Genomic DNA, 20,097 nt, shown 5'->3' with positions numbered 1-20,097 from the left:
AAAAACAGATTCCGCTCGTCGTAGTCCAAAGTAGAATTCCAAACACAAAGTTCGGTTTGGCAGTCGCCAGCCACCAATTACAAAGCCGAAGAAAGGTATAAATTAGGAAGCCAACCGATTCGTCTTCCTCTTCCTCCTCTCCACCCGGCGCTCTCTTCTTCCTATCCGATCACCACCGCCAGCCATCTGAATTCAGAATGTCTAATCGTTACAACCACGATGGAAACAAGGGTTTAAGGAAAGACCAAAAGAAGTACATCCCCAAGAATCAAAATCAATCCACAAATGAACTCCCCAACCCTAAACCTACCCTTTCGTCTTCTCTCAGACAATCGCTGCCTAAGCCCTCCGATTCTGCTGCTGTAACCACTTCTGCCGCGCCATCAACGAGTAGGATTCAGATGGGTGCAAATGGAGATTGGGTGTCTAGCAGAGCTAGTGGTGGCAGTTTCGTGAATTACTTGCCACAGGACGAGNGTAACTGCCTCCATGTGTCTTTCATAAGGAGCCTACATAAACTAATTGACCAAACTAACTGCATACGATATATCAGGTCTAGTACTGTCTCTTATACACATCTAGATGTGTAAAAGGACGAGGCCGTTGCCACTGGTCTTCGTGCCGAAGCAGGAGCATTGGATCCGATGGAATCTCAAAGAGTTGTAGACCTTTTGAACAGAGAGTTGTCTCGGCTGCTCAAGTTGAGTGCGAAAGAGTTTTGGAGGGAAGGTATTTGGAATACATTTCTGAGCACGTGCTTCTCAAATTAATCGCCTTTTTTATTCAGTAATAATTAACAGAACTTGTGGGAATGTGTTTTGTGATTTTGCTATTGATTGGTATCGTATGCTTATACTGAGTATACTTTGATGGTATTAAGGAAACAATGGTGGAGGATTGTCTCCTTATATCCTTCCTTAAAAGTGCTCCCTAGGTGGTGCTTGTCTCTTTTAGGATGCATTAAGTCTTGTTATCTGATTATGATGTATTGATAAAGGTGGATACAGCGTGATCGTCCGCCAATCGACTGATTCTTCTGATCCTTTGCTTGTATTTCTTTCAGTGGCTATGGATACTTCCTTGCATGAATTTCTCGATAGCTTCCTAAAATTCAGGAGTAGATGGTATGATTTTCCACATCGTGGAGCAAATGGAATAGTTGCAGGTGTCATCGTCGGAGAATATGAATTAAGCCGCCGTGTTTTTATGGTATTATACCGGATGTAAGTTCCATTACAAAGTACCAAGTTTTATTCACATTGAACATTATTGCAAAGCTGAATGGCTAACAGCAGATGTTTTTCCCTCTAAAACCTTCTTCTTGCAGGTCTTCCAATAGGGATCCTGGTGCACGAGCTGCTGATAGCCTCAGTTTAAAAGATCATGGAGGTAATTTCACTCATTGTGTCTATTTTAACATGGCCTTGTAGAGCTATATAGTTCAGGATATCAATATAGTTTTTTGCGTGGCTATAAACACTATCTATAAGGATGGAGTGTTTTAGGCACTGAGTTGGTTAATATAGTTAGTGCTTATTATAGTCTATGGGTTATGATAATTTGTAGGTTTTGATAGTCTGTGTTCTTTTACACAAACTATTTTGGTTTGTGTAATAATAGTTTTTGTTTATAGTGCAGATTATTTTAGTTTGCGTAGGAAATAGTAAACACTTTAACAAAAAGAGAAAGAGAGAATGGGTAGGAAATAGCAAATACTGTAACAATGTTAGGAACCACAGTAGTATGGGATGCCTTTGTCCCACATTGGTTAGAATGGGATGACCAATGTGGTACTTAAGTGGCTTGGCTCTCCCATCCCAATAGCTAACTTTTGGGGTGTGGTTCTCCAAGGTGCTTAAGTACCTAACAATGGTATCAGAGCCAGTTGCCGACAATCCGAAGTGGAACTATCGGAGGGTTTTGACTAGGTGTGGCCGAGTGAAGTACCGCCGGAGTAGCCGCCGGGACATCGATTCTGAGGATGGGGTATTATTAGGAACCATGGTAGTATGGATGCCTTTGTCCCACTTGGGTTAGAATGGGATGACCAATGTGGTTCTTAAGTGGCCCGACTCTCCCATCCCAATAGCTATCTTTTGGGGTGTGGTTCTCCAAGGTGCTTAAGTACCTAACAAATAATTAGTAAATATTGAAACAAAGAGGGATTTGAAATATAGATATGTAAAAATAAGGGTAGAAGAGAAAAACACCAGAGTTACATGGAAAACCCTAGACCAGGAAGAAAAACCACGATAAGAGTTTTTTATTAATTTTTCTGATACACAGTACACAATACAAGGATATGTATAAATAACCAAGGGATGAAACCCTAAACTGTAGACACCACGTAAAAAGACTAAAATGCCCTTAGGGCTAACAAACATTTTCAACACTCCCCCAAGTTGGGGCGTAGATATCAATGAGACCCAACTTACTAACACAGGTGTCAAATGTCGTGTCTCGGCAACCCTTTGGTGAGGACATCCGCAATCTGTTGACTGGACGAAACATAAGGAATGCAGATACTATCGTTATCTAGTTTCTCTTTGATGAAGTGTTGGTCGATCTCAACATGTTTGGTTCTGTCATGTTGAACAAGATTGTTAGCAATATTTAATGGCAACCTTATTATCACAATAAAGTCTCATCAGGTCATGACTTTCCTAATGAGATCTACCAAAACCTTTTTCAACCAAAGTTCTTCACAAATTCCAAGGCTCATAGCTCTGTACTCTACTTCGACACTGCTCCTAGCCACGACACCTTGCTTCTTACTCCGCCAGGTAACTAAATTTCCCACACAAAAGTACAATATCCAGAGGTAGATTCCTATCAATAATAGAACCAGCCCAGTCTGAATCTGTGTAAGCCTCAATGCATCTTTTGTCATGTTTTCTGAATACCAAGCCTTTTCTAGGCGTAGACTTCAAATATCTCAGAATCCGCGTAATTGCCTTCATGTGTCTTTCATAAGGAGCCTGCATAAACTGACTGACCAAACTAACTGCATACGATATATCAGGCCTGGTATGCGAAAGATAGATCAGCTTCCCCACAAGCCGTTGATATCTTTCCTTGTTAACCGGAACATCATCTACTGATTCTACCAAATTGCTATTGACTTCTATCGGTGTATCTGCAGGTTTGCACCCTGTCATTCCAGTTTCTCTCAACAAGTCTAGTGTATATTTTCTTTGAGACACTGAGATCTCTTCCTTTGATCTTGCTACCTCCATGCCTAGGAAATATCTCAAGTCACCAAGATCTTTAATCTCGAACTCATCTGCCATCCTTTGTTTCAACCTGCCAATCTCAGCTGAATCATCCCCTGATAGGATAATATCATCAACATAGACAATTAGAACAACTATTTTCCCTGATGTTGACCTCTTAGTGAACAAGGTATGATCAGAATGCCCTTGAACAAACCCCTAAGATTTGACAAATATAGTGAACCTATCAAACCAGGCTCTAGGAGACTGCTTTTGGCCATACAGAGACTTCTTTAATTTGCAAACTTGATTGCCAAACCGTGCTTCAAAACTTGGAGATAAGTTCATATAGACCTCTTCTTCCAACTTACCATTCAAAAATGCATTTTTCACATCCAACTGGTGTAAGGGCCAGTCTTGATTAACGGCAATGGAGAGAAGAACACGAATAATGTTAAGTTTTGCCACAGGTGAGAAGATTTTTGAGTAATCCACCCCATATGTCTGAGTGAATCCTTTTGCAACTAACCTGGCCTTATATCTATCGAGAGTCCCATCAGACTTGTATTTGATAGTGAACACCCACTTGCATTCTACTGTTTTGTTACCTTTCGGAAGAACTGCCAGATCCCACGTTCTGTTTGTTTTAAGGGCCCGCATCTCCTCCATAATTGCGGCTCACCATTCAGGAACTTCCAGAGCCTTATGCACATTGTCTGGAATCATCACGTTGTCCAGGCTGGTAGTGAAAGCTTTAAATCTTGTAGACAAGTTACTGTAGGACAAGAAGTTTTTCATAAAGTGCTTGGTGCACGACCTTGTACCTTTCTGTAGGGCAATCGATAAATCCAAGGTAGCATTAATCTCATTGGTCTTGGCTACCTGTTCATCTGTACCAACTGATTGCACATTTTCAGTTTCCTATGTATCTCTTGGCAATTCACCACTACCATCAATCTTGACTTCGTTAGAGTTCACTACATCACTTTCAACACATTCATTATCATAAAAAATAGAGGTACCTTGAGCCGGTTTTGGTTCTGACTCTTGAACACCTTCTGGCAGAGCAACAAGGGGAACTATTTCCTTTCGGAGATTCTTCCTATAGTAGATTATCTAAGGTACTTGTTTTGTAGGGAGGACGGGATCATTTATTTCAGGAATAGACTCTGGAAATAGATCTAAAGGAACAGAGTAGGTAGATGCGTTAGCCTCTTCACTTGTGGTTTCCCCCTGAAGAGGACTAACGGGAAAAAAGGGTTTGTCCTCTTGAAAGGTGGCATCCATGGTGACAAAATATTTTAGAGAGGAAGGCTGAAAACACTTGTATCCCCGTTGATGGAGTGGATACCCAACAAACACATTTTTGGGCCCGATGAGCAAATTTGCTCTGGTGGGGATCGTGATTATGAACAAAAACAGTATAGCCAAACACCCGAAGAGGAACATCTGGAAAAAGACGACTGGACGAAAAGGACTCTTTAAAACATTCTAAAGGGGTTTGGAATTTGAGCACACGGGACGACATCCGATTGATGAGATGAGCTGTAGTAAGTACAACATCTCCCCACAGATACGAGGGTAGGGAAGCAGGTATCATGAGAGATCGGGCTACTTCAATAAGGTGGCGATTTTTTCGTTCAGCCACCCCATTCTGCTGAGGGGTATAGGCACAGGAGTTTTGGTGGATGATACCTTTAGATGTTAAAAACTCACGGAGGGACTGATTAATAAATTCATGTCTATTGTCACTCCGAAGAATGACGATTTTGGTATTGAAATGAGTTTCAACGGTAGTATAGGACTGTTGAAATACCTCCGTTACTTCATATTTGTCTGTAAGAAGAAACACCCATATAAGATGAATGTGATCATCTATGAAGGTGACAAACCACCGTTTTCCCAATATAGTTGTAACATTAGACAGACCCCAAATGTCACTATGTATCAAATGGAAGGGTCGGAAAGGTTTATAGGGTTGTGAAGTAAAGGAGGCTCTGGGCTGCTTTGCACGAATACAAACATCACAAGATAAAGACGACACATTCACATTACAAAATAAGTGGGGAAACAGATATTTCATATAATGAATGTTTGGATGTCCAAGCCGAAAGTGCTAGAATTAAAAATAAGTTTAAGAAACAATAAGAGAAGACAATAAACTAGACCTAGACAAACTCCTAGAATAAGCATCATCAGAGAGGAAATAGAGCCCCCTATTGTGTCAGGCAGTTCCAATCGTCTTCCCTGAGCTCAGGTCCTGAAACAAAACATCATCTGGTGAGAAAACAACTTTGCAGTTCAAATCTCTGGTTATTTTAATGACCGATAGCAAATTGTAAGATATCTTTGGCACATGTAAAACATTATGTAAAATCAATCCCTGAATCGGAGATAAGTGACCTTTTCCAACAACGGGGGAAAAAGACCCATCTACAATTCGTATTCTCTCATATCCAACGCTTGGATAATAGGAGAGGAATTGATCAGATGATCCGGTTAAGTGGTCAGATGCTCCAGAGTCAAGGATCCAGGATTCATCCCCCTCAACAAAGAAACTAAAGGACTGAGGAGTATCTGATTGGACAATATTATATAACCAAAGGTAAGAAACCCTAGACCTGTCTCTTATACACATCTAGATGTGTATAAGAGACAGGTCTAAGGCGGTGGTTGTTGTACCATTCATAGCACTGGTTCTATCCTCTTCTAATCTGACTTCTGAGCAAAGTTCCATCAGGGACGGCATTGGTCTTTGTCCCAAAATTCGACTCCGAACGCCATCAAATTTCGAGTTTAAGCCAACTAGAAAATCATATACGCGGTGAGCCTCCTCAATCTTCGAATATTGCACCCCGTCCACTGGGCAATTCCAAACTATTTCCCGACACAGATCCATTTCTTGCCACAATAGTGATAATTTATTGAAATAGGATATTTCATCAAGAGTCCCCTGCTTGCACCCATGCACCTGTTTCCTCAATATATAAAGTCGTGAAGCATTCTGCCTCTTCGAATATAGTTTTCGGACAGCTTCCCAAATATCCCAAGCCGATGCCGAGTAAAGGAGTGGCTTCCCGATCTGGGGTTCCATACTGTTTATTAAAATCGAGTGGAGGAGAGAATCCTCCCCCTTCAATATATGTTCCTGAGGATCCCCAAGGTTCAGTCTGGGTATCTCCCCGGTTAGATATTCGAACTTGTGTCGTCCTTCAAAGACCATTCTCACAGATTGCGACCAAGAAAAATAGTCCTGGCCGTTAAGTTTTTCACTGATAGATATTCCTACATAATTACTCACAGAACCATACATAATGCTTGCAAAAGGTAAAGTGGGGTAAGCAGTTACCGGAGTTTCTGAACATAACGGAAATCCCGGATATGTATCTGGATGAAAGTCAGTCGACGGATTGGCGATGGATCTAACGGCTGCCCCAAGCGCAGAAATTTGCTATTGCAAATTTGCCAGTTGATGTTGAAACCCAATGGTCCCACTAAAATCTGCCGTAGGTTGTTCCTGCCCATGAACCCTTGAAAAATTGGTTTCTGCTAGCATGGGAAAAGATGCTTGATGAGCCGGCTGACCAGAGAAAAAAATGTGGGGAAAGAAGGCTTATTGGACTGGGTTTGGTTGGACCCGTTGGTTCGATTGGATCGGGTTCGGCTGGACCGGCTGGTTCGAATGACTGGGCAGAGAGGAAGAGAAAACTTGACCTGGAAGGCTGACGGCGTCGATACCATATTGCTGCGATGAAGATGATGGAAGATCGGCGGCATCTAGGCTGCGAATGGTGACCTGGCTTTGACCGGGCAGAGTCGACGGCTGCGATGGAGGACCTCCGACGGCCGCTGGAGCGATCGGCGGCTAGAGGAATCGCTCGACGCCCCACTGTACGGCTGTGCGACTGAAGAGGCATGGTCGGTCGAGTCTATTCGATTGGCGGTTGTCTGCCCTACGAACGGCTGGATCTGTAATGGTCCAAGTAACGAGCATAAATATTGGTCGAGACAGCCCTAATTTCAGCACTTTTGAGAACTTTCCACTGGAGTTCCATCCCTTGTTAGGGTTGACGACTGAATCTCTGCTATTCTAGCTACAGTCTCATCATCATGCTCTGATACCATATTGAAAAATAAGGGTAGAAGAGAAAAACACCAGAGTTACGTGGAAAACCCTAGACCAGGAAGAAAAAACCACGATAAGAGTTGTTTTTTATTAATTTCTGATACATAGTACACAATACAGGGACAAGTATAAATAACCAAGGGATGAAACCCTAGACTGTAAACACCACGTAAAAAGATTAAAATACCCTTAGCGCTAAACAACATTTTCAATAATTAATATTGTAGTTAATTGTAGATTATGATAGTTGGAAAAACCAACTATTATAATTGGAGCCCCAAATATGGAGTGGGCTATAATAACCCACTACACTCACTAGAAGTTGGGGGCTCAAATATCCCCTAATTGTTTATCATATCATTATGTTATTCAATTATTTATTTTAAATCCAGCATTAGTATTTGTTTTGAGAACAAATCCAATCTGATGAAAGCAAGAAGAGTTCAGCTACGTATCAAATATAACATAAGTTATTGGAGAAGAAAAAAATAAGTGAAGGGAACGTAGGGGGTTCTATGAGAAGTATTTTGAAATTTAATGCTTCAGAGCAGATTTTGTTGTCACTTATTTCGACCTTGTTTATGATATTAGTTCTGTGATACGGGTGATGGGACATTTTTTTACCATCGGGTTTTCCAATAACCAGGAACACACGTGTTTAACATTCTACGAAAAATCTGACACTTCTTTAAAAGCATGGATAGCCACTAGGTGCATCTTAGTTGTACTGCTCAGTGTCAAGTAAGTCAACCTCACTTTAGACATGCATCTGGTAACCATGTGCTCACGAATCCACTTGAATGATGAAGGAGGTTCCTTAATTTAAACCCTACTATCTTCTGAGATTCGTTTACATAAATGTTCTTCTCTAAGATCTTTCTTCCTATTTGGTCCAAGATTTTCCTTTTTAGTCACTCTAATACTTCACTATTATTATTATTTATTTTATTAGTACTCTTCTATAATGCTTTTTTTTTTTTGGTTCATTGTGCATCTCACTTCATTTGACCTGTGATGTCACCTGGCGTCCAGGCTTGAAGGCCTTTGGGTCTTGAGGAAAATTCTGGGTCCTGTTATGTACTTTGAAACTGCTGATACCTTTTGGCTATGATCAGCAGCTCAAACTTTTAGTTTACTTAATAATTGGAGGTGAGCTAGATGAAATATGATGCACCTGTTATGGACATGGTTCTGCTGTTATGGTAGCCAGCTGACTGTTGGTGCATGTTTATACAAATACGAACAGTTTGTTGGAAGAATAATGTAGACTTCTTTTCTAAAATAATTTTAGTCTGATCAAGAGGATATATTATTTTGAAGAACTTCAAATGTGTCCTAGGATCATCATCTGGAGAGTGAAACTGAGTTTATATCAATTTGGTGATAGTGGTGACCTGTTGTTCACTAATTTTGTATGTAGTCCTTCTGCAGGGAAAGAAGTTGCTTGACCTTCCAAAGTTACTTGATATATGTGCTATATATAGTCATGAGAATGAAGATCTAACTAGAATACTGGTAATCATCTTGCTTAGTAGTTCCTGTTGGTTCTCATCCTGTAATGATCATGTAATGTGTCTAAAGTTTTGTACTCTGCTGCTTTAGACCTCAAACTTTTGGATAATTAAAGTTCAAACTGGTTCTCAAAGTAATTCACATTTATATGGATGCAACTGCAAATGTGGAATTTTTAGATGTTATAGTGGACCATTTGTCTCTAGCAGATGTCATAATGATTGTTGGAAGTTTATTAGATTATTATAGCAATTATCTCTTCAGGTAAGAGATAATTACAACAAGAAACAGATGATAATTGTTTACAAAACCAACACTGGAAATTGAGAACAGGCTGCAATGCATATGCAACTTTTCTGTCCGCTGATTGATTGATTGTAAAAATTGTTTGTATATGTATATTTTAAATTATTATTTACTTTACTGGTGCTTTAGCTGCAGATTATTTAGGTAAGGGAGTAATTTTTTTCTTTTTAAGAAAAAGGAAAATAAGAGGAAAAAAAAAAAAAGAAAATAGAAATTTTTAGCTTAACGGAATGCAATATGTTATGCTTCTATGTATGTTGAAATTTTAGAAATAGCCTCAGGATTTTCCAGGTCGAAAATGCTTTAAAATCTCAGCATAATATTCTCAGAAGTTAAAAGAAACAAGGAGACTGGGAAGTTTTTAGCTATTCTTAATGAAATGCTGTATGTTACTCTTCTATTTTAAGTTGACATTTGAAATTGCCATATAATATTTTCCAGGTTGAGAATGCTATAAAATCCCAACCTAGTATTCATGAAACCTTACCATCAGTTATATCTCACTTCCTCAGCATTGTCTCTATGATGCATGAAAGGTGCAGCTCATCTCTTGAGGTACTTCTTTTAATTAATATGTTGTGTTGATAGTGGATATTCCAGGAAATGCTCTGTGATACTGATACCCTGTTACAACTAAAAGTTAATTGGTCATTTGTTTGTTTGTTTGTTTGTTTTTGTTTTTGTTTTGAGAGAGAGAGAGAGAGATGCAGTGAAACTAGTGCAGGGCTTTTCTTCGTTGTTCAAGATCCTATTGCTTTGGCTAAAGAACCTCATTTGATAATATACAATTTCCCAAAAACAAATAGAAAGCAATTTCATAAATGATATAAAACTAAGGGGAAGGAAAGCCAAGCCCAAGACCAAGGGATACTACAAAGGTTTGTTCCAATTGGTTATATTAAAATGAAAAAAAGAGGAAAAGGGTTATAGGAGGATTCATACAATAGTTGTATGAGAACCATTTTTTCAACAAGAAAGAGCCAAAAAAGGGAGCTTCTATAAGGAGAGCTATCATTTGGTATTGAAGACGCCAAGGTTTTTCTCTTGCCAAAGAGACCAAAAGAGAGCTCTAATAAATTGAAGACGAAGGGTTTTTTTTGCTTTCTTGTGCGGGTGATCCACCATAGTTGGGGAGCATTATCTATATAATACCAGAAAGGAAGATTTTTGGAGTGAACCAGCAGTTAATATGAAAGTGTTGATACTTCTGAATGGGTTGTTGATCTTTAGGTGACTTAAAAGTGTGAATGTAAAGTGAAAGGTGGTTAATTTGGATGTATCCCAAGGGGAGTTGAAGCCCTTGAGAAGATTTTAAAGCCAACCTTTAAAAGAGCACGTGGCTTTGACAATATGAAACAGGGACAAAGCAAGGAAACGTGAAAGGGGATAATTAATTCTTCACATGCCAAAACTCATCTCCTGGGCCCACAAAATGGAGTTATTTACTAAACACAAGCAAACAGTAGTTCGGCTTCTCAACCTTGGGTTAAACCTCTTGGACTCGAGGAATACATAAAAAAATAAAGATAGATAAATGCACTATAGAGGTTAAACTGTTCGTTGAGTGAATTTTCTATTTTTCATTTGCAAGGGACCTTTAGTATGATATGGGATACTGCCAAAATATTGCCCAAGAAAGCACATGTTTCACCTTTTAGTCTCTTGCTCTACCACTCTGAATGGTATGTACATCAATGTTTGTGTCTATGCCAGAGAACGGTGCTGTTTTTTTGGGTTAAAAAATAAAGTCTACACCCACTCAATTATGGAGTTCAATTGCTTTGATAAGTTTATGGTTTTTTTTTTCTCTTGACAGTGTCAGAGTATCATTTTATAGTGTTCCATGTGCAAATTATGATGTACAGACCTAGAACTGAATTTTATCCATTGAGGAAATCTCTCCATTTCTTTTATGCAGACTCTCTTCTCCTCGAGTAACCATGGAGGAAGTGGGTACAGTAAGCTTCAAGCAGACTTCTTGGAGGTAGGTGAACTTGAACAAAGGGGAAATTGTTGTATATTAAGACTGAGGCTCTCCTCTGAGTGTAAATTTATGATCAAGAAGCTGAACCGTTGTATTCTTTCCTTCCACCATTCTTTGACTCAATAACAGAAATCATTCATCTATGTCACTACGTCTTGTAGCAATCACTAACTCGATTCCCTGGGTAGGTGATTGATTTTATCAATGATGCAATTGTCACGCTGGACTCTTTCGTCACTGCATACAGACTGGCAGCTATATTCTTCTCCTCTGCTGTTGAAATAAGGTATTACATTTTTTTTTTTATAGAAGATTCTGGTTTGATTTCCGCTGGTGAAGTTTGTAATTGAATTTGAATATGTACTCTCGCTCTCCCCCAAAAATTAATGTTATTGCAGCTGCGGGAATGAGGATTTACTTGGAACTCTTGCAAGGTTGCATGATTTACTTCTTCCATATTTACACAAGGGATTTCAAATTGTCCTTGTGCCCCAAGGAGATGAAATGTTGTCTAATGTTGCAACAAGTTTGAAGATGCTAGCATTAAGAATTGTGAGTCTTGGTTGGAAACTGCTGGAAATCTGCTATCTAGATGACGAAGTGTTTGGACATGCCCTCCCTGTTCCAGTCTCTATGAAGATGTTCCCTGCAAATGTAGAAGATCCTGTCATAAGAGCAGATATCTTGATTCAAACTTTGAGAGAAATTAACGGAATCTCGCAACAGGCTTCAGATAAACAACTTGGTCAAACATTTCTTCAGCGTATGGAAAAGAACCACTCTGTAATGAACAGAATCAACAGTTTACGAAACAATGGTAAGTTTTCTGGATTGAGGTTGTATTTTTATTACAAATAGGATGAATTAAGTTGATCAAACATTCATTAGTGCCACAATATACAAGTAAATAAAGCGTAACACTATTGGCAATTTTTATTACTAACTATTCATGCTTGGAATAGTTGATCATTAGACCATGAAATGTCTTATGCATGGTACGTGTTGGATTTAGTTCCAGTTATCCTGTGAGATAAGAAAGATAAGAGTTTCCCATCATGCCAATTGCACAATCTCAATGGATTTTGGAAATAGAGTAATTTTCAATTTCCATTGAGAAATAGAGTAATTTTCAATTTTCTGCTCAACACCTGCACGAGGAATGGCACCCACAAAACGAAAAATCATGTAGATAGACATATTTCTGAATAGAATTTTTAGTATTGGCTAATCTATTTTCTTCTCGCTAGAGAGAGCATTATGACATGAATCGTGTGCCTATTTCTATTCCTACAGGATGGATATTTGTCGATGATGAACAATTTGATTATCTATCAACAATAGTTATGTATACCCCCACGTCTGATGTTAAGAATCCATCTCTTTCTAAGGCCCCTGTGATGAGCCACATATCAGAAGTAGATGAGGATGCTGCAATGTTGGAGTCGAAAATCTGTCAAATAAAGGATCTTTTCCCCGAGTATGGCAGTGGGTTTCTAGCTGCATGTCTGGAAGCTTATAATCAGAACCCTGAAGAAGTGATTGAACGAATACTTGAGGGAACTCTTCATTCTGATCTTCAGTCCTTGGACACTTCCTTAGAAACAAAGCCAGTGCCCAATTCTAGAGCGACTGCTAATAACAGAAACGACAAAGGAAAAGGAAAACTTTTTGAGTTTCCAACAGTTGCCTACATCGACCAAGTCTCTCGTGATAAAGATTTGACATCTGAAGGCCCTTCAGTTTCATCAACTTCTGTTGGCAGATTTGTTCGTAAATCTAAAGATAACATGCCATACTCAGAGACCCTTGACAATAGAAATGAAGCAGATCCAGTGAGGACTGCAGCTTTAATTTCTCAATATGAGTATGAAGATGAGTATGACGACTCTTTTGATGATCTTGGTATTAGCATAGCAGAGACCACAACAGAAGATAATGAAGACTCGATAGGTCAAAAGCTGAGTTCCAATTCAGGTAGCTCATCGAACTCAACAAATGGAAGTTCAGCATCAAATGCTCCCAACTCAAAGTGGGGATCTAGAAGAAAACCACAATACTACGTCAAGGATGGTAAGAATTATAGTTACAAAGTTGCAGGGTCGGTTGCAGTTGCCAATTCTGATGAGGCATCTTTAGTAACTCAAGCTCAGAAAGAACTTATTTATGGACTTGGACGAGGAGGCAACCTACCACTCGGGGCAGTAAAAAAGCTGACAGAGGCCGAGCAGGATAGCCAACCTGATGTTTCTGCAGGAGATCCAAGAGATAATAATGTACGGAAGTCTTGGGGCAGAGGAAGGAGGGAAAGGGAAAGTGGAACAGCTCCAGGCATGCCTGAAGGACAAGGTAAACAACCAAATGTGGCTGAGGTTTCAGACAGGGGGGGAAGAGGCGGCAACCGAGGCCGTGGAAGGAGAGGAGGGGGTGACCATCACAGGAAGGATAGAGCCATGAAAAAGCATTTTGCTGGATTGTCTGGTTTCTAAGTTAATGTATTCCGAGCAACTGTCTACAGATTTAAAATCGATCTGTTTGTTTTATCGAAGACAACTTCCCGAATGATTACGCATACAAAGGACAAGTTGCCTATTAGTCGAATTGAACGTCTGCAGCACAGCATTTTTCTGTGAGAGAATGTAGCTGACTGGCAAACTTTATAGTAATTTTGAAATTTATATTAATCTAAAAAGTCTCAAAGATGACTTTGTTCTGGCAGCGGATTAGAGGTAAACATGGAAAGAGAAGTTCAAGATGGGAGACTCGGGGCATTTTAGCCTCTACAGAATGTCGATCTCAAATATGTACAGCTTCTCTAAGGTCGCGCTCTAAGCCGTGTTAGAATTTTAATTTTGTAGCTCTGAATATTTAGCTGTACTCGTTTACATATCTTGTGGATAACAAACATTTGAATGCAATGTGAACTTAAATAGGAGAAAAAAAGTATCCTCATAATGAATGATAATCTAAAAGGTAAACTTTTTAATAAATTACGTTTGCTGTTAAACAATGCTTGTATTGAAACATGTCGATTGGCTATTATAATTAGAGGGCCCCTTTTTAACATGACAATAACCTCTAGCCCAAATTTATGAAATAATATGTCCGTCTAATAATAAAATAGTAAATTACTTGCTAAATCGAAATTAAATGTGAATTGTCAGTACTTACGAAGTGAGGGTACAGCATGAGATTCCGAGATTAACAGCCCGAATTATGAACTGCGAGTAATTATAGTTCCTACTATTTTACAATCTCGGAAATATAATAATGGATCAACAGATCGTGGAGGCTCGCACCAGCCTTTAACAGCACCTCAATATATCTAATTCATGTCAACAATTAAATAAATTCTACATCTCTCACTCGCCCACGTTTACAGCATAGTGTCCAATGTTTCTCCCCTGCAAACATAAAAGCAAGAGGATCATCCAAGCAGAAAATGTATAATTTTATTGAAGATGAGAGTTCAACAACGTCCAAACCAATTATGTCTAGTTCTAGGCATTAGATTGTGTACCAAGAGGGCAACCATTACATATAAAATATTCATAAAATCGATCCGAGGAACAAAAGTCATTTTAAAAAAAAGTAAAGTATTTGACAACGCTTTCGAATTGTTTTAAATAGTTTTCACAAAAATGATTATTTAAAAAAAAAATCTCTTTAGTCATTCCAAACATGTCCCAAGAAGAAAAGAAAAAATGCCTTCATATTCTAGTAATGTGCAGAGACCTACCTCAGCTAACATTCGCTGCTTGTTCAAGTGCTGAGTCCTTGCCTTATTGGCAATTGAATTTGGTGACTTGAACATCCTCTGTAATTTTAGGAAAACAAACGCTAATCAGAAGAGAGAAAAGTCAACTAATATAAAAATGACATTGCCATATGCAGGAATAGAATTTACAAATTCAGTAAAACACGTTCAACCGAAAGATAAATAAATAAAATAATTAATAACTAGTGTTCCACTAACTTTTTCCGCGGTTGATATTCGATGTTCGCTGTCCAAGAGAAACTTTTTCTTCGGAGTGAACCCAAAGACATCATGAAGGAATTCGTTCTCCTAAAACAGAAAAATAAGGAGAATATTAGAAAGCTTTAGAAGTCATAGGAATAACACCCGCAGATAAAGAATAAATTGGACTTGTAAAGTAAAACGTGTTGATATACAAAAGGCAAAGAAACTAACCTGCATGTGCTTAACAAATCCCCCTCCGAGAAAGTGCTTTAAGAAGTTCAACTGTAAAAGTATAGAAATTTAGTGAAACGAAATGAAAAGAAGAGTTCATACTATACTCAGACAACGAAAAGATGAGGGAACCTGAATCGATTGAGTCCATGTTGAAGTCTGCAACAGATCTCCTCCAATCTTCATTGAAGTTTCAGGACAATAACCATCCTAATATCAGAGAACAGATAATCGAATGAGCCTAAAAAGAGAAGGACATCAAAATCATCAAACTTAAAGAAGAAATAAAGATAATGATCTTTGTGTACCTCAAAAAACTCCAAAATATCTCGAAATGTATTCCGCTGGGAGTTGAGATCTTTCTTAGCAGAACCCTTACCACCAGCTTCCATCGAAAGGTTTTTTACTTGATTTAAGATTTTTCCCTTCAGTCCCTGTATATGCATAAACCATTCCCTCGGTTTACTTTCCTCTAGGGCGGAGCCATCAGTTGATCCTTTAGCTTCAGCAGAAAACTTCTCCAAAATGCCTCTCTCAAAAATCAGTGCCAGTGCTTCACCAGCAGCAATGCGTACAGCACGGTCATCCTTGTCCAGAAGACTTGATAAATATGATATTGACCTGTATATTTGCAGTATAATAATTTCCGTTGATCAACAATTCGACATACATAGGGTGCCAAAATTTATATTTCCGCTTCTTATAGAAGGAAAATTCAAAATTATAATATGTTAGTAAGGATTCTCCACATATTGATTTGGTTTTTTTACCATAGAGCCTTTGATATTCTCTTTGGAAAGAAAGCGTATTGCCCCATAAAGGGTACAAAATCATAAACTAATGACTAAAATATTGATGTCAATCTCAATATCACATTTTAATTCTACGTATATATCAATATCGACAAATATTTCTATAAATAAAAAAGATCCTAAAAATTATTTAAATTAAAAGTTAGGTTGTATTTACTTCCAAACTCAATTAAATATTTTGTTATTACTATATATCTTCATATTGAGACTAATAGATGATTTTTCTTTTTATGTTCTACGGGTACTTTTAAAATAACGAAAAATACCGATTAATGCTTAATACCGACGTCAAACCTTCCAGGATATATCAATAGATATATTGACATATCAGAGGATATTTTAATCCTTGATCACATCAAAATGTAAGATTAAAAAATAATAATAATAATAAAAAAAGCATATTTTAATACAACGCGAACATTTCTAGACATTTATTTACCAAATTTTCATAAAACTGTGAACATTTTTTTGCACATTTGTTTACTACCATATTAACACAATCAACCCAAATGATGTCCTCATTCCAACCACCTAAGAAAATTCATTGGGATGGTGTTATTTCACACCTAGACATGCAAATTATGACATCAACCCATTAACAACCACAATCAAATCAATAGCACAAGATTGGATTTCTTACCAAAAATAAAGGATTGACGGGAGGGGGAAAAAACTAAATAGTAAATTAATAGAAAAAGAGGAAGCTGCATAACAAAAATTTACTCACTCTAGCCAATCTTTGGAATTAAGTTTCAACCCATCCATAGTTGTAAGGACGAAGGACCATGCAGACACCATAGCTGTAATGATAGCTGCTGATTGCCTGACTGCAACTACCTATGAATTTCGAAGAGCAGACAACAGTCAAAATAGGCATCCACATATTGGTTTGATAACAAAGAAAGGACAGGGGAATACATTTTGTCCTAGTTTGGGAATGACAACTTGCCACATGAGCTGTAATGACCTTTCAATTTCTTCCATGTCATTTCCACCAACAAAAGTGGTAACTGCCAAGCATTCGAGCAGCTGTAGAAAATTTATCATCCCATGCAAATTAGTAAAATGAATATCATCAACTTATTTTGAATTTAAACTTCAGATTACAAATATCATATCAAATACCGATATCTTTGAGGACTCCGAGCCAGATCTAAGAGCTTGAGAAATTGAGGGAATTGATTCTGACAATATTTCCCGAGCATTGTCTCCCTCACCCACAGTTAAAGCCAATAATCCTACAAAGTATATATGATCATATAATTAATTGGCATATGGATACATAGTAATTGGGAACGCTAATGTTATCAAACACTTGGGAAGGCTAATGTTATCAAACACCTACCAATTGCATGAGAAGCCAAGGATATTTCTTTGCTGGAACCCTTTTTGATACAATTCAGGCCTTGATGAAGCAGAGTAGCAAATCTGGCCAAAGGAAGAAGAAATGCAATCAATCAACATGCATGCTCTTTTTTCTTTTTCTTTTTCCCCCAATAGGATCTAACATATATCTATTAGTTGGATGATTGCATCAAAGTTGCATAATATAAAAGAGGAGAATTTAGTTTCAGTTTCTTACATTACATTTGGCTAAAGATTTAATTTGATCAAACTGAACAAAATGATGAAACGGTAAAATGACAATCTTGTGGCTGAATTATAGTTACAGGAGAAATTTGACTAGAAAATTGTCGCACTCTAATACCACATTCCCATTATGACCATACTGTCATATTTATGGAAATAAAGCAAGAGCACACGGTAATAATTTTAGGTCCATATGATAGTTGGTTTCCTAGAAAAGTATTCTAATGTGTGTACAAAGGTTTCACCCCCACAAAATCTCTCACACAAATGAAATCTCTCTCCTTTTTTCTTCCCCCACTTTGAGCAGTTCTTATATTGTAGCAGCAAGACTACATTCTGCTCAATCGACAAAAAGAATTATATTCAACCAAGAAAGTGAATGAAAGGAACGCTGGTATCCTTCACTCTTAGGAACAGTACCCAAGACAAATCAAAGGAGACCGTTCCAATCAATAAACAAGAAAAACAGACTGAAAGAGTTGAAGCCCACGTTCGGAAGAAGTAACAATTGCACGGAGAGAGTACTTACTTCTTTTCGACAAATTGATGTTGCAAATTGCTGCTGAGATTTTCTATAATCGATGCCAACGCTTTCTCTCTCGTGGAACCCCTACAGCAGAAGTCGAACATACTTTAGTCTTCATTTAAGAACTACATAATATATTTTTCAATAAATAATAATAATGATGATGATGACCAACAAGTTATAAACTACAATGGGGCAACAGCTGTGGCTACTAATGACAAAACAAATTGCATCAATTTTCATTCTCGAAGTAAGAACAATTAGTACGAAGAACCGTTCAAGAACTGAAAGAATACCTCTTCTCATATAAAGCATCAAGAGCTTGATCAAGTAAAGTATCTTTGTCAAAATGAAAATCCTCAATCCCTACAACAGACATACGATCGGACCGCATAGTCGATGAAGAACTCACACTACTATCATCATCACTATCCACCGTTGGAGAATTTTTTCGCTGAGTTTTACCTGTCAAGATGAGACAACATCAATCCCAAACCCTTGCAATCAACAATTTGCACAATGAAACATCAAAATTTCGTCGGGCCAGTCACATAAGGATCCGATGATCCTTGAGACGGCACAATACGCCAGAATGACAATCAACACAGCCAAACAAACAGAAACACTCCAGGACGAAAAGTCAAACCATGTATAGATGATGAAAAAGGAACAAGATACTAAGACCACAAAAAATTAATTCGTAAAAGAAAACGTCAACAAAAAAACACCATCGATATCGATCAAACTACGGAAAAGAAAGGAAAGAAAACTCACGTCTTCCCATTTGAACAGATCACGGTGGCTCCTCCCTCGAATAGACGTCAATTAGAACTACAAGGGTGCGTAAAAATCTGAGAACGAAAAAGTTTCGGAGAAAAAAGATGAACAGAATCTAATCGAATTGAAACGAGAATCGAGCAAGACTTTGATGAATTGAAGGAAAACCTCGCCATCAAAATTCTGGAATATAGGGAAGAATGAAGAGAGGAAAGTTTCTTAGAGGAACAAATTAGGGATTTTATAGAAATAAGAAAAGAAGAAATAACCTATTAGGTCCAGGACATTTAAAACGCCGAACGGTGGTGCCAAAGGGGATTTCGTTTCTGCCATGTTCTAATAACGAAAATGGAATTATTCAATTCGTATGGTAACGAATATTCGGTGAAGCTGTGGTTGCCTGGAGATGATGACGTGGATTCAATTACCACCGTCGGATGTAGAGAGCGTTGGTGCCTACTCTGAAGGGACCCACCGAAGGAGATAAGTCGGCGCCGCGTGGGATGGACACGTGGCAGATGGTCTTAGAGCATGTAAAACACGTGCTTTTGGTATTGGACGCGTGAGGGATACGCTGTTGTTGGGAGTGAGGATCACGTGCTGTAGCTGTGGTGTGGAGGAATTGTTCCGGAAAGGTGGGGAAGTACCGCTATATTGTAGGATTTTGATTTGGACCCAATACTTCACAACCCAAGAGAATCGGCTTCAATCTCTCTACAACGTATTTTTGGGCCTCGATCATCTATCAGGCCCAGTTTTAGTATTTGGGCCTACACCGGACTCTTCGTTTTCAGTTTGGGCCCAGAATTCGGCTCAGCAATTGGGATGCGCCAGATTGGGTCTTGCTTTTATTACGCAACTTAGCACTGGTTGTTCCAATTCATTCAATAGAAATATTGGTGAAAATTCTCTTTTGTAGATTTATCACGACAGGATTAAATTGTTACCAGACTCGATTATTATATGCTAAAGTCTAAGGACTAAATTATTGCAATATTAAAAATATAGGGATTAAATTATTGCTTCTATGAAAATTTACCGGATTAAAATTGATTTTTAACCT

General features: G+C 38.3%; 2 protein-coding genes across 3 annotated transcripts; one reads left to right on the top strand and one right to left on the bottom strand.

Annotated features, from left to right (window-relative positions):
- On the top strand, nucleotides 1-14,080 carry LOC120085598 (activating signal cointegrator 1 complex subunit 2). 2 transcript variants are annotated; one of them, XM_039041664.1, is made up of 10 exons: nucleotides 1-470; nucleotides 594-729; nucleotides 1,064-1,223; nucleotides 1,328-1,389; nucleotides 8,759-8,853; nucleotides 9,598-9,711; nucleotides 11,075-11,140; nucleotides 11,329-11,426; nucleotides 11,539-11,957; nucleotides 12,434-14,080. In XM_039041664.1, the coding sequence occupies exons 1-10, from the start codon at nucleotides 198-200 to the stop codon at nucleotides 13,624-13,626; spliced, it is 2,616 nt and encodes an 871-aa protein (XP_038897592.1). In that variant the 5' UTR covers nucleotides 1-197; the 3' UTR covers nucleotides 13,627-14,080. The 2 variants fall into 2 exon arrangements, with proteins under 2 accessions (XP_038897592.1, XP_038897593.1); XM_039041665.1 differs by lacking the exons at nucleotides 1-470; nucleotides 594-729 and having other exon boundaries at nucleotides 1,168-1,223; nucleotides 8,770-8,853; nucleotides 12,434-13,626.
- Nucleotides 14,081-14,265: 185 nt separating this feature from the next.
- Nucleotides 14,266-19,365, bottom strand: LOC120085599 (interferon-related developmental regulator 1). The gene is made up of 13 exons (XM_039041666.1): nucleotides 19,032-19,365; nucleotides 18,554-18,722; nucleotides 18,261-18,341; nucleotides 17,487-17,569; nucleotides 17,267-17,379; nucleotides 17,060-17,170; nucleotides 16,869-16,978; nucleotides 15,638-15,950; nucleotides 15,462-15,539; nucleotides 15,330-15,380; nucleotides 15,114-15,203; nucleotides 14,877-14,954; nucleotides 14,266-14,541 (listed from the first exon to the last, which is right to left on the bottom strand). Exons 1-13 carry the CDS (start codon nucleotides 19,039-19,041, stop codon nucleotides 14,500-14,502), a joined length of 1,329 nt encoding a protein of 442 aa, XP_038897594.1. The 5' UTR covers nucleotides 19,042-19,365; the 3' UTR covers nucleotides 14,266-14,499.
- Nucleotides 19,366-20,097: the final 732 nt, after the last annotated feature.

Source organism: Benincasa hispida, chromosome 9 (assembly GCF_009727055.1).
Source record: "Benincasa hispida cultivar B227 chromosome 9, ASM972705v1, whole genome shotgun sequence".
Classification (NCBI taxonomy): Eukaryota; Viridiplantae; Streptophyta; class Magnoliopsida; order Cucurbitales; family Cucurbitaceae; genus Benincasa; species Benincasa hispida.
Note: the sequence above shows the minus strand (reverse complement) of the source record. Positions and strands in the feature narration are given on the sequence as shown.

Bases quoted from the DNA above. Each gene is read 5' to 3' on its own strand.
- LOC120085599 (XM_039041666.1), bottom strand. The intron at 17,171-17,266 runs GTATTTGATATG...AATTTTCTACAG, and splicing joins CGGAGTCCTCAAAGATATCG to CTGCTCGAATGCTTGGCAGT. The intron at 16,979-17,059 runs GTATTCCCCTGT...CGAAATTCATAG, and splicing joins TTCCCAAACTAGGACAAAAT to GTAGTTGCAGTCAGGCAATC.
- LOC120085598 (XM_039041664.1), top strand. From the start codon at position 198: ATGTCTAATCGTTACAACCACGATGGAAACAAGGGTTTAAGGAAAGAC. The intron at 8,854-9,597 runs GTAATCATCTTG...AATATTTTCCAG, and splicing joins AAGATCTAACTAGAATACTG to GTTGAGAATGCTATAAAATC. The intron at 9,712-11,074 runs GTACTTCTTTTA...TCTTTTATGCAG, and splicing joins GGTGCAGCTCATCTCTTGAG to ACTCTCTTCTCCTCGAGTAA.